General features: G+C 37.3%; 1 protein-coding gene across 3 annotated transcripts in view; it reads left to right on the top strand.

Annotated features, from left to right (window-relative positions):
• Positions 1-14,328, top strand: part of PSME4 (proteasome activator subunit 4) — a 48,308-nt gene that overhangs the window by 16,196 nt on the left and 17,784 nt on the right. For all 3 annotated transcript variants that reach the window (XM_065633081.1, XM_065633082.1, XM_065633083.1), the window contains 19 exons: positions 169-291; positions 759-851; positions 1,733-1,998; positions 3,556-3,742; positions 4,451-4,540; positions 5,709-5,773; positions 5,870-6,020; positions 6,803-6,901; positions 7,303-7,372; positions 7,795-7,862; positions 8,409-8,624; positions 9,813-9,970; positions 11,861-11,956; positions 12,078-12,133; positions 12,369-12,425; positions 12,620-12,675; positions 12,759-12,857; positions 13,252-13,314; positions 13,468-13,563. In XM_065633081.1, the coding sequence (XP_065489153.1) occupies positions 169-291; positions 759-851; positions 1,733-1,998; positions 3,556-3,742; positions 4,451-4,540; positions 5,709-5,773; positions 5,870-6,020; positions 6,803-6,901; positions 7,303-7,372; positions 7,795-7,862; positions 8,409-8,624; positions 9,813-9,970; positions 11,861-11,956; positions 12,078-12,133; positions 12,369-12,425; positions 12,620-12,675; positions 12,759-12,857; positions 13,252-13,314; positions 13,468-13,563 (2,109 nt within the window). The remainder of the gene's footprint in view (positions 1-168; positions 292-758; positions 852-1,732; positions 1,999-3,555; positions 3,743-4,450; positions 4,541-5,708; positions 5,774-5,869; positions 6,021-6,802; positions 6,902-7,302; positions 7,373-7,794; positions 7,863-8,408; positions 8,625-9,812; positions 9,971-11,860; positions 11,957-12,077; positions 12,134-12,368; positions 12,426-12,619; positions 12,676-12,758; positions 12,858-13,251; positions 13,315-13,467; positions 13,564-14,328) is intronic.

The raw sequence follows: 14,328 nt of genomic DNA on the forward strand, positions 1-14,328 counted from the left end.
TGAATCTTTCAGCTTATGGATGTTTTAAAGATGTTCATAGCAGTTATATTGTTTTTAAAACAAACAAAACCACCCAACACCTTTCAATCAGAAAATTAATTTATGCCAGTTTTATGGCATAATTAATAAAATAATTTATGCCAATTTTTTTAATTATTATTTTTTCAGATTTTTACCAGAATTTTGAGGAGTTTAAATCTTCCAGTGGGAAGCAATCAAGTTGTTGTTCCAAGATTCTTAACAAATGCTTACGATGTAGGACATGCGGTAATGTGGATCACAGCCATGATGGTGAGTAACTTCATTAAGAGAGACTAAACTAATTCAAAGCTTTAAGCAAGTATGTATTTAAAATTAATGTCAATTCTGTTTAGCTCGCTGCAGAAGCATGTTTTTAGGCTATCGTTTGCCCAAGTTTTGTTTCCAAGGACATTGTTTCCCTGTCAGTTTGGGATGTGGGTGGCAAGGCTGATTTCACAGCTGCTGTCCGTGGCGTTCTGGAACGGAACGGCCACTGTGGATCCATGCATGGGGTCTGCTCAAAAGCCGACTCACTCTTTTGGGGTAAACCTCATCCTGTCAGATAGAGAGAACTTGCTTCTTAGTGCTGAGCTGAGGGTGGGGAAAGGAGGGAATTTGCAGGTGGGATTTGATGCTTTGAGGTGTCGCTGTGGTGAGAGTACTCACTTGTACTACTGTGTTACCTCTTCATTGTCACTTAGTCTGTGTAATAAAATTCTGTGGTTTATATTTTACAGGGTGGACCAAGTAAACTAGTGCAGAAGCACTTAACTGGGCTGTTCAATAGCATCGCCTCTTTTTACCATCCTTCAAACAATGGGCGCTGGCTGGTGAGTTGTTTGCATGTCAAGACAATAACTTTGGCTATAATTTAGTGGTCAAACCTATGAAATCAAACATGTTGATAGATGCAGTATGTGCTCCAACAGCCAGACTGTCTGTTGGTTGTGAAATAGCTTGAGGCTTTAATTTGCAAAATACATTATTGTACTGTCATTCAAATCATATTCTGATGTCAGGAACACAGGTAATGGGAGCATTCTTCAAACATCTAATCCAAATGCAGTTTGCAGTCCAAAACTGGAGATCTATTTCATATATATAGCTAGGAAAAAGAAGTCAGTGCTTTAAAGGAGAGTGATATGCAGCATCAGTATTACTTGTGTGACGTAGCTTTCATGTTACTGACCTACTGTCTCCAATGATTAACCAAAGCAAAAAATATTTCAATGCACATCTAGTTTGAACCATAACTTTTCGATGGTGCAGCTAGTGAAGTCCTCTGCTAGACAATGTGAGGGTCTCCCTCTGATAGCTGGTAGAAAGTACAGATTAAAATAGCAAGACTGGTCAAAGCAGTGCCAAAGGAGCTGACTTGTTCTAGAATAGGGTATTTCCTTACACATCAGTATACAGAGAGTGCTCTCAAAAATGTCCCAGTTACTGGTAAATAGTTCTTGGCTATATCCTTTATATATTTTTCATTATTTTTTAAATCATAAGGCATAATGCTGGCAACATAATAGTTAATATTTTGGGAACTGAAGGTTAATGACAAATTGTAAACGTATTTTAGAGCTCTTGTAAGTTTTCATTTATTGCAGTTGTGCAATTTTAAGACACTGGCTTTGTTAATTGTCTGTTGTACACTTAGCAGCTCAGATTCTGCTACTGCCAAGTAACTAAATAGCATTTCTTGTATATTCAACAGAACAAACTGATGAAACTACTTCAAAGGTTACCCAGTGGCGTTGTCAGAAGGCTGCATCGTGAGCGCTACAAGAAAACGACTTGGTTAACTCCTGTGCCTGCGAGTCATAAACTGACTGATCAGGATGTTACAGACTTTGTAGAATGCATTATTCAACCTGTTCTTCTGGCTATGTTTAGTAAAACTGGAAGCCTGGAGGCTGCCCAAGCCCTGCAGAACCTTGCACTGATGCGTCCTGAATTAGTAATTCCGCCTGTACTTGAGAAGTAAGTTCTACAGAAACATGACAATTTCCCTGTTCCCTTCCCAACAAGTAAATATGCAAAGCAGTCATGTACGTGATAAGGAATTGTCTTGCTGCAAATGAATTCTTGCAGTGAGGGCAGCTGCTATACACACCACTGAGCAATCACCTCAGTCAGGAGAGGGACCGAGGGACAACGTCGGGTTTTATTTTAATTTATTTGTTTTGATTTGTTTTTTATAACACCAGGCAAATGGGATAGTTTTGGGAGCTATTCATAGCTTCTGCAGTGTAGGGTATTCCTCAGGTGGTTTGTATTTCTGTTAGCATTTTGTATCAGGTAGTGGGTCGATCAGTTTTAAAGCAACTTTGTACTCTTTATTCATAAGCCTTCTCACTAGCTTTCGATTGGCCCAAATATAAATGATGATATTGCGTCTTTGTAATAAGCATGAGTTTTATATTTCTGTTTTGTGTCAGAGTATGTTACAGTTACAAATTGTTTAAAATTACTGTCATGGCTTCTGACGTTATAAGCAGATCACTAAAGTACGTGCGTATGTAAAATACTGAGTTTGTACTCTTTCTAATGCCTTGGTGCCTGAAATTCCAAAAGACAAATGTAACTGTCCGTCCCAGTGACAAACTTCCTTCCTAGTCCCTGTCTGTGTTCCTCCTCCTGTGCAGTCTTTGGTACTTTAACAACTCATATTCTAGAAACAGTGGAGATACGAGTTTGTCTTGAAAAGCCCTTCCCGAGTTCCATACCTTCCTGACTCAACCGTCTGTAAAAACTTGCTCGATCTGCTCTGGTACGAGACCATTTCCAGCAGAGCAGTTGTAAGCAGGCCGGCCATGGCCGCCGTGCTGGGTATGACTGCTTTTCTGTTCTGGGAGCAGACCGTGTGTCTGCTCGGTACTTCAAACCATCACTGGTATGTTTGCCTTGGCTGCAGTTCCAAATTCATTCCGTTGAGTGAATGTCGGTTCTTTGTGCTTCAAATGACGTAGGGCAGGGGTGGCACTGACTCCTGTTTGAACTGGAGGTTGTTGATAGCAGTGGGAAGTGTTGCTGAAAAGTTCTGAGTGTAAAAAAGGGTTTAAAAATCACAGTAACGTAACAGGTGCTTATAAAAAAGATATGGACGTATGTAACATTAATATATCCCTTATCTATTTAGAGGCACTCAAGGCAAGTTTTCATGCTCGCCACAAGAACCTTACACTTCTAAGTACACAGCTTGCATCGAAGTTCAAACATTAAAATCATCACAGCTTTGAGTCTAGGAGCCCATGCAGTTATTAATTCCTGTGCTGCAACTGCTAAAAAATTAAATAATCCTGAATTCATGTTGAACAAGACTAAACAAATGAAAGGAACGTTTTCTAACAGAGAAACATTAAGTCCATTGGAAAAAGATTAGGAAAAAAAGTTTCGGAACCGTTGATTAGCTTGACATCGTCTTGCAGAAATTTTTTACCTTTTCTGTAGAAAATAACACGTTCGATCCATTTTTATTTTCTTTGAAGATTTTAGAACCGTTATTGCTCCTAATCTGACTGCTCTTAAACTTCACAGAACATATCCTGCACTTGAGACGCTGACGGAACCTCACCAGCTCACCGCAACATTGAGCTGTGTGATCGGAGTCGCCCGCAGCCTGGTATCGGGGGGGAAGTGGTTTCCTGAAGGCCCAACACACATGCTACCTCTGCTCATGAGAGCCCTGCCCGGGGTGGATCCCAACGACTTCAGCAAGTGTATGGTGAGTGGATACACCTGACCTTTTTTTAATATTTTAATTTTTTTTTTAGAAGATAGTTAGCCAACTAGTTCGCTCTGAAAGCTTTTTCTTGTATTTGTACAAAAGCAAGTAACTCACGTTTCTGGAATTTCTTAGCCTGATTTTGTTCCTGCACAATTTTATTTGTAAAAAGTTAATACTACAAGCTGCTAACTTATGATAATGCTTTTGGCTTGTCAGACATGCCAAGTGAATCTTTAACAGCAGGTTGTGATTAGCATTATACTGACTTTTTGGGCAGCTCTAAAAACCAAGATAAAACAGGTGTTCCAAAGCTCCTAGCAAGTATTCCTAGTCTTTTACAATCAGTAGGAAGACCTTTATCACAAGGTTTTCATTAAATTGGATCCCAAAAGCCCACATCTTCAGGAATTCCTATTAATTGACTATTCAAACAGTGTAAAGATTATAGGGGTTTTGTAACTTTAAAGTTCAGCACAAGATAAGTGTTGCTTTGCTCATAAAATTGAGGTGTTTTTGCACAGTGGTGACTGGTAAGTTTTTTGTATGAAATCAGAAAAAACTACCGAAGTTTTGAGGTGGAGGAATTAGGCTCTGGATTTTTACTTTTATGTAATTTGCTTTAGCTCCCATACCTTAATTGCAAAAGCTTTTTATTGTGTAGAATACAGTAACACTTATTAAGGAGCTGTTTGCAACTCTCAACAGATTACATTCCAGTTCATTGCAACATTTTCTACTTTGGTGCCTTTAGTAGATTGTTCATCTGTTTTGCAAGAAAGAGATGATCTTTCAGAGGTAAGAGTGCTGTGCAGTTACTTTTCAATTTAATTTCTAGCACTGTAATAATCTCTTCAGAACTGTAACAGGTTTGCTATACTCTTTTGTACATAGAACTATGTTCAACAAAAATGCATTAAAAAAAACCAAAAATGTGGATCATGTTTGTTTCTGGGTAGTGTGGTGGAGCTGACATCAGTGTGCAAATTGACCGTGTATTCTTAGCATTGCTTCTTACTGAGAAGTCGTCGTAGAGATAATGTTAAATTGAAACAGTTTGATATTTTTAAGTGGAAACTCAGCTGCACAAGGCCCTGTGCAGTGTGATTTGACTCCGAGCTTGCCCTACTTGGAGTAGGACGTTGGTCTCCAGAGGTCCCTTGCTATCTAAATTTTTCTGAGCCTAATAAAATAGGAGCTTTGTTAGCATTACATTTTTGAAACTTCTTGTCACCATCAAACATTAAGGTAACAATTAAAAAAAAAAAAAAAGGCAGATGACTACAGTGGTGTTGTAAGATGTATATACCTCATTTCTAGTTTCAAACTAGTCCAGCTTAGAGTGAGATAAAAGTTAACTCATTGATTGTCTGGGACACTCTGGAAGGAATTTGGTCTCCTGTTGAAACTTCATGTGTTAAAAACCAAAACAAAGTCAAACAAATCCAAACAAAACAAATCCACAAAACTATTTGTATTTATTTTTTGAAAAACAAATGCAGTCTTTAACTTTTCAGGGCTGGTTTCCTCCTATGGGAAATAATTTAACACACTTGCGCCTCTTTCAAGTGTTATCTTTACTGGTTATCTTAACCACTGCTAGAAGACCCTTCGTGTAGCTCAGGGAACAGCTAGTAGCTACAGACTGCACAAATTCTGAAGGCTCAGCTACTATAGAAGGTTAATTTTGTTGCCCCAAATCTGCGGCACTCAAAAATTAACAGAGGAGTTTAATATAAACATGTCAGCAGAGCCAAGGCTGCTGCTGCAGCGTAAAGAAAACATCATAGTTGTGTCATGTGGTGTACTCAAGGTTATTCAAACTTGCATGGGAAATGCACTGTAGTCTACATAATTCAAAAATTGGAAGTGTTTTTGAAGTAGTTAATATAGGAAATAAACTTAATATGAAGTTTGCTTAAGAAAAGCCAACCTGTTGTGCTTCTTTTGCATCGGAAAACCGTAGGTGGAAAGAGAATTGTGCTCTGCAACTGCTGAATTTGAGGATTTTGTGCTGCAGTTTATGGATAGGTAAGTAAGCCAAGGATAGGTGAAAGCTCAGCATGAAGAGCTTAAAAATACTTTGAAGTTCTGCTTACTGACATTGTACTGATTGTGTTTGTGCAGATGTTTTGGACTTATAGAGAGCAGCACACTGGAACAAACCAGAGAGGAGACTGAAACTGAGAAAATGACTCATCTGGAGAGTCTAGTGGAATTAGGGCTCTCTTCTACTTTTAGCACAATCCTTACTCAGTGTTCTAAGGATATCTTTAAGGTACGTGGAGCATGGGCTTTCCAGCTAACTTAAAGGCTTAATTTTCTGTTGCGAATGACTGGTGCATTCAGATTCCTCCTTCCTTCGTTCTCCTGTTATGGACTTTCACATTTAACCAAGGAGAGGGCTGGCGGGGGGGAAGTTTAGGACTTCAAGTCAATTTGATTTATGATTTTTATATATATCAGTACAGAGCACTTAAGTTCTTGGTGCTCTCTTGCCAACTGATGATAAACATTAGGAGAAGTCATTCTAACAGCTTATTTTATCACTTTATTTACTGTTACAGTCTGTTACTATAACCAACTGTTGCAATAAATAAGAAGAAAAAGTGAAAATGTGCAAACTGAAACTATTTTACCAAAGATTTTGTCATTGCTACTTCTGTAGCAGCCTTTATTCTGCTGCTCAAGGCAGTAGTTGCACAATTAGATGTAGGTTTTGCAGAGAGTGCAAATCACATGTACTGATAACATTTAGGATTTTTTTCCTAAGCAGTTACTATTCACCTAAGTTTTGATCTCTCTATTCTGTAGTATTGGCAGCTTTAATTGTGATGGTAGTTATATTTTACTCAGCTTTAGGAATTCTAGGGAGCTGCTTTCTCTGTCTCTCTGTTCTGATTTTTTAAATGTGAATCAGGGTTGCAGTCTTCTGTTCTAAAACAATACAATATTATGTACAGATACTGCCTTCTGTGTAACATCAAACATTTTATGATACCTAGTTTTCCTTTTTTAAAGGAAAAAAAAGTAACCTCCATCTTTTTGTACTCATTTTAGGTTGCCTTGGAGAAGGTCTTTAACTTTGCTATTTCAAATATATTTGAGACGAGAGTTGCTGGTCGAATGGTTGCCGATATGTGCCGAGCTGCAGTAAAAGTGAGAGAAAATGCTCTAACTTCGCTTCATCTTTAGTTTAAAAAAAAAAAGAAAAAAAAGACAATACTACTACATTTTCTTATGTAAGATCTATAATTTTTCATGTAAATACAGGTGGTTCGTAATGCTATGTCTTCTGAAATTGGGTGGTTGCATATAGCAATATTTCAAGAGGTTAATTCACCAAGTATTTTTCTTGCATTTATGTTAAATTTAGCTTTTAATGAGTTTTTAAAAATCATGAAGCTAGGCAGACTCTAGATTGAATTGGAGTTGAGATACAATCTGTTCTTCTCTCCTTTTCAATAAAGTTGTTAGAAGATTTTTATCAATGTGTGCACTGAGTTCCAAAAGGCATCTTTATTTTTTTTTTAATGTGCTATTTATGCTGCTGTTTCCAGTGCCGCCCTGAGGAATCCTTGAAGCTGTTTGTGCCACACTGCTGCAATGTTGTAACTCACCTCACAGTCAGTAAGTTTAGAAGATTTCTAGCGTTACTGGCTTTGGTTTGGGTTGACTTTTGTTAAACATGGAGATAATACTTTAAAAACTTGTGTGTTTTCCCAATAATGGGAAATTAATTCCATCCATTATTTCTTCTAAAAAGACAAACCAACAACTATTTATGTGTAATTTCACAACAGAGCTCTATCAAACTACAGGAGCATGCTGCTTTAAACATGTGGCAGTTAAAAATGTCTCCAGACATTTCTCAGTTTCTCAAAAAGCATTCAAGATGTTACGTTAGCTGCAGTAGCTTCCAGTTGGACCTGAGTGCAATATGAAGGGTCGGGAGTAAACTTTTGAGTGCAAGCGTCTGCTTTATGACTTAGGATGTTTGGCAAAGTTGGCTGCAGCAGAGTTACAGCAGTGTTTGTTGCTTGTTCCTCTAGATGATGATGTTTTACATGATGAAGAACTAGATAAGGAGCTGCTTTGGAACCTTCAGCTTTTGTCAGAGGTATTGCAAAGAGTGTTCTCCCCATGCGTGTTTATCATTGGGTCCTGTTTAGTGCCCCTGAAAGCAGAAGGAATTTAACTTCTGCTGTTAAAACGAAGTAAATGTTGTATGAATGACATTGCATAATGTATTTTTCTTATCTAAATTTAAATGGGGCATAAGTGGCTGCTGTTTGAAAAAAATAAACATATGGTGTGTATGTGGAAAAATATTCAAGTGTTTAATACAAACAATTATTGAGGGATACATGCAGGGAAAAAAATGAGATGCTTTGGGTAAAGGTAAATATTTTAAAATGAATCTCAAAACATATACGAACATCGCTAGAAAATTTTGGGCAGGATGAAGAAGCAGTTGGTAGGTGTTAGTGAAACTTTTCCAGCGGCGGCAGAAGTTGTAGTTCAGGTGCAAGTTCAGTGTGAAACGTGAATTCAGCGTGAGGTGTGGAGGGCAGCTCGGTCCAGGTCGGCTGAGCGCTGTCATCCTCTGTTCCTCTGGAACAAAGCGAGTTCTGTTGACCTTTGGAATGTTTGTCTTTCCTATCAGATCACTCGAGTGGATGGCAAGAAGTTGCTACCATACAGGGAGCAGCTTGGGAAGATACTGCAGCGAACCCTCCACCTAACCTGTAAGCAGGGTTACATTCTGTCTTGTAACCTACTGCACCACCTTCTTCGTTCTGCTACACTTATCTACCCCACAGAGTACTGCAGTGTACCAGGTGGCTTTGACAAGCCTCTTTCTGAATACTTTCCTATCAAGGCAAGGATTTTCATTTATTTAGGATTAGAGGATTTGACTTGCTTTTTTTTAAAAAACAATCATACACTATATGATTTGGTTTTATTTGGAGATTTCTGAACATAGGTAGCAGCAATGGAAAGTGTAATTGAAAGATGCTTTGGGCTTTGAAACATACGGCAAATTACAAGTTACTTTAAATTATAGTGATAGCAAAAACCGGGTACCGAGTCTTGTTTTGAATAGTTTTATAGCATGACATGCTAGTGTTTTATGACGGGGGTTTTACAATGATTGCATGATTACAATAAGCAAGAGTGCTTGCTCATGTTTCTTGATCTTGTAATATATTATGCATTTAATTAAGACATGAAGTACACCGGTATAAACAGTTAAGTTTAGCAGGAGAATTTTGCTGTTCACTTAAGTATCCAGTCATAGGAAGCTTTGTTGCACTGGGACAAACTTGGTCTTTCATCTGCTTTTGTGGATGAGAGCTGCAGCCTTTCCGTGTTCCTCTTCCTATAAATGTGGTTATCATCTGTCACAAGTAGTGGTGTGTGCCTGGAAAAATGGGTTCATCAGTGCAAAACAATTGCAAGAAAGGGGATATGGTGTTTTCCAGGTAGCAGCATAACAAATGAACAATGATTCTACACTCAGCTTCAGATAAAATGAAAGCAGGAGTGGCAATATTACAAATTACTGAACTGTCAAAAGTGATACACTTAGGCTGCTGTTAAGACTTTGAGGTCAGTTTACCAGCATTACAGGTGAACAGTGCAGCAGTTTCCAACTGGCCTTTTTGTATATAAAGCTGCATTTTGCTGAAAAGTGTTGTTTTACATAACTTCACAGCCACAGACAATCTAATTCTTGTTTTATAAACTGTTGGGAAGATCAAGTTGGACCAGATACTCATATAACAAACAAAAAAATCTTAATTAAATGCCCCAACACAAAAATAGATTTTTTTTTTTCATTCGTCCTCTGAAATGGAAAAAAATCACAATTGCTTTGCTGTCAGGCTTTTTAAGAACAGATAGTGAAGCTTTGTATTCAATTACCATGTAAAATTGGACCAAAGAAATGGAAAGCAGTAACTAGTTCATGTGTTTGGGTTTTTTTAGTAATATTAAATGCTATGTTTTTAAAAAAGAAAATTTGGTTCCTAGTTTGATTAATAAGAAATGTCTTTATTTACTCTAGGACTGGGGTAAACCAGGTGACCTGTGGAACTTGGACATCCAGTGGCATGTTCCTTCATCTGAGGAAATAAACTTCGCTTTTTATTTGCTGGATACTTTTCTTCAGCCTGAGCTCACCAGACTAGAGCACTACGCAGCTGGAAAACTAGAAATGTCCAGGTTTGTGGTCATACATAATATAGAGAGAGTGCATTTATCCAGTCGTGTCTGGGTTAAGGAGTTATTGCCAATCACACTTGCACTACAAAAATGAAGGGGTAAAATACAGTAACGTTACACTGTCTTCAAGATTATTCCAAATCTCTCTCCAAGATTTTTAACTCTTAAGAGTACATGGAGCTTAAATGTGCAGTTCATAACATGGATAACACATTATTTTGAACAGAATCACTCTTTTAAAAAAAATAATCTTAAGGCACTGTATTGGTATAAAGACTGTTCTGGAATTTTTAATACATACCACAAGTTACATTTCCATTTAACTATAGTCAGCAATGAACAAAGCTCTTTCTCTAGGCTCTTATCTTGTTACTTTGGCACAACCGTTTGTATTCCTGAGCTGTGACGTGGAACACAGAACCGATTTGGCTTGGAAATGTGCCTCTCTGCTTCCTTCAGGAGATGTTTTCATAACAAATGGGAATGGGGCAAGAATACCCTCCCCAGCCTTGCAAAACTCTGCTGGTGTGAAACTGGCTTCATATGATAGTTCTCCAAGCACAAGATAACCACGAGTTTAGTATGTGCTGAAGCATTTTACAGTATCAGATGGCTAAAGCTGTTTGCAGGCATTGCATCTTGAACATTCTTAGTTTCTTATGTTAAAACTTCACGTCCTTGACGCTATATATACTCCATGTGCCGTTGTAACTCGTGCTGTAAAATCCTGCCCTACAGAAAACAGGCCACGGTGTGTCAGACTCAGATGTTTTTCTGTCTGATCAATTCCTACGGTTGTTTTTTTTTTAATCTCAAAAAGAGAATATACACTTGACAAATCACTAAACTGCAATCAGAAAGCATACTTAGACTGAAAAAAGAAAAGGATATGCTTACTATTTAAGTCTTTGGTTCATGGGTATGTTTATTTCTTTCTTTCTTTTTTTTTTTTTTTTTTTCCTTCTCCTTGACACCCTGTATGTTAAGGTGTTGATTTCTAATGACTTGGACTTCAGTTTGGTCAAGGCTTCACTGTGCTGCCTAATAGGGACAAATGGTGGTGATTTGGGAAAATATAGCCAAGTGCATGAGTTGCAAGTTAAATTGGAAGGCAAGATAACAAAGCTACCAAAATAGAGAATATTATTAATTGCTGAGGGAGTAACAGGTGTAAATAAATGGGATACTAGGTGAGCCTGCTGTTGCTGTGAATTGCTGTATTTCTGGGACTCGAATTCTTCTCAAATGTCTTTTTTTTTTATTCCACTAAGTAATAATTGGAAATCAAACATTTTTAATATGTTTAGGAGATCCAGAGTAAGATTTTTCTATTGCAAAAGATAAAATGCAAAATTGTAACAGCCTTTGACGACATGTATTTAGAGAGCTGGTAAGTAATGCATGAGTACTTAAAACTCTTCAGTTTGGGAACCTCTTAAGAGGGCTGAACAGAATTATTTTACAAATCAGAACTGCTTACCACAACGATGAGAACAATGGGCACAATTGGTAACAAGATACTAAAGGGTGCTACTTTGGATAAGATAGCTTTAAAAAGAATTCCTTAATTCTCTAAAATAACACAGGAAAAAAAAGTTGTTCACGTTGTTGCATTATAACTTATCTCATTATACTGATGTCTCCTTCGCTGTTTCAGAATGTAAAATCCCCAAACCAGGTTTTTCAGAAAGTGAAGTTGGATGTTGGAGTTGTGTAACAGAATTAGGTTGGAGCAGAAAAGCACATCTTGGTTTGAATAGTGCTCCCTCTTGTGTTTGGAAGTGATATAGCTAAAGAGCTTTCGTAAAACTTCAGCAAAAACATGCTTTATCATTTGTGTATCTTCAAGCCTTTAACAGATAAGTAATCAGGTTTTCTTTTTTGTTTAAGAGATGATGTGCAGCAGTGTCTTGCTATCGTGCATAATTGCTTGATTGGATCGGGGAACATTCTGCCTCCTCTGCAAGGAGAAAGGGTGGCTCACCTGTAAGTAAATCCTAATGCCTGGCGTGTAACTTAACTTGTTAAAATGAATTAAATGTCAGTGAAAGTCACATAGTCAATGATTTCCATAACGTGTAGTAATACTTGGTTTGTTTTCGTATAGGGTTCCAAGTCTGGTGTCTTTGGAAGAGACAAAACTGTACACTGGTGTTGAATATGGTAAGTATAAGGCAAAAAATGATGAGTATGTACCTATAAAAGCACCGTCTTCTGAGTGGATAAACAAAAGAAGGCCCTGTGAGAGAACTGCCCTGGAATATCCCAGGATGGTTATTTTTACAGTAGGCCATACTGCCATTTCTGAATAATCTGCTCCGGCTTTCTGCAGACTTATCTATAAATTGCTTTTTATACTACTGTATAATAAAGATAAAAATGTTTAATTTTTTTCTAGATCTATCAAGAGAGAATTATCGAGAAACAATTGCAAGGGTTACAAGGAAATTGCTGCGTAAGTCTAGCCACTCCTCCTCTATCTAAAGTGTTGTGTTTTGTTGTGCTTTCAAGTATAACTTCATAGATGAGAAACTTGTTTCATTTACTTTGCCTATATCCTTAAATTTAAGCTTTGTAGAACTAAAACTATTGTTAATTTTTAAAGCTCTTTTCCTGTCTCATAATAAATTATTTTTCTTCCAATTGCAGGCTATATACTTGATAATTCAGAAGATGATACCAAGTCTTTATTTCTAATAATAAAGGTATATTTATGATTTGTAATACTTAACTCAAGATTACTCATTTTGCAAAATAATGACTCTTTGTCATCACTTTTCTTCTACAGATTATTAGTGATGTTTTACAGTTCCAAGGGTCTCACAAACATGAGTTTGATTCACGGTGGAAAAGCTTTAATCTGGTGAAAAAGGCAATGGAGAACAGGGTCAGTGATTTTTCTTTGTAAAACTTAGGTGGGGGTTGCAATAGTTCCTAATGTTCAGGAAGACTTTTTTTCATGGTTTTGTTAATGTGCTCATCAGTTTTCATACATCTGAAATCTAATTCCTTGATAAGAATATTGTTTTGTACCCTTGGCGTGGTGCTCTGGGCTGCTCTGTTAACTGGGACGTCTCTGGGACCAGAGCTTCTCTTTGTTTTGCAGAGGAATAGCAAACAAAAAACTTCACCAGGGCAAAAAATCAAGGTTGTCTGCCAAGAAGAACTTCGACATGAAATTTGGCTGTTTCTAGGAGAAAAAAAAGACATGGGGAATTCAGTCAGAACAAATTGCTAATGTGAATATTGAAATCTAAAGCCAGTGATGTGTTTGTTTACAGCTTCAAGGGAAGAAACAGCATATCCGAGCTTTGCTGATTGACAGAGTTATGTTGCAGCATGAGGTAATACTTAAATCTTCACTGACCATTTCACTTGAAACATAACATTTGTTATGTTGCCATATAGCAAAAGATGCAATAATCCCACGCTTGTGTTTTGCATTTGTGAAATGTAAAAGCAATCTGTCCTTTATTTGTGTTTTCTCTGCGATTTAGCTGAGAACACTAACGATGGAAGGCTGTGAATATAAAACCTCCCACCAAGAGATGATCAGAGATCTTTTGTGTTTGTCCACAAGTTCATATGGTCAGGTAAGGACAACCCCTTGTAAACTGGAATATATGGATTTTTTTGTTGTTGTTGATGTCTTCAAGTTTTGTTTTCAGGATCTTCACTTTACGATTTATTTCCATGGCAACATGAAATATTTAATTATTTGCAGTAGTTGCCTATTTTGGCATAGTTTTTTCTTTAAATGTAGTCCCTTCTTTGTCAAATAGGGAACTTAACTGGGTGGAGGGGTTGCCAGCTTAGGTTACAAATCTTAAATTTTTTGAGAGACTTAATTCGAGGCTTCTAAATAATAATTCAATTAAAAATGTCAATAAAAATATACCAGGTTGACACTAGTTGGAATGCTGAATCTACTTTCAGGAAGTAGCTATGAGGGTGTCGTAGGTTTTAAAAATCTACGGAACAAGTGTACCAGTAGCTGGACTGTGAACTCTGTGCGTATATAAATTCAGATCCATCCACGATGTCTACACGCTGTTTAGAGTTCTGCTATTCTAACTGTTCGATTTTTCAAATGATCTTAAAAACACACTGACTGGCTTTGGCAACATAAAGAGTTTTCTTTAACTCTGTAGATGTTCTCAAGGAAATGCTAGAAATAAGAAGTAGGCTTTTATGAATGACTGTGGGCAAGGGTGAGGGAGAGCCTGCTATTTACAACCTTTACAAATAATTGTGTTTCTGTGCACAAATACATGGTGTAAACTCTGTGCACAAGGAACCGAAATGGCTAAGGGTGTTATTTTGTGTAGTGTATTTTTGTCTAGTAAGGTCTCTCTTCC

The sequence above is a fragment of the Caloenas nicobarica genome, chromosome 3 (genome assembly GCF_036013445.1).
Source record: "Caloenas nicobarica isolate bCalNic1 chromosome 3, bCalNic1.hap1, whole genome shotgun sequence".
NCBI lineage: Eukaryota > Metazoa > Chordata > Aves > Columbiformes > Columbidae > Caloenas > Caloenas nicobarica.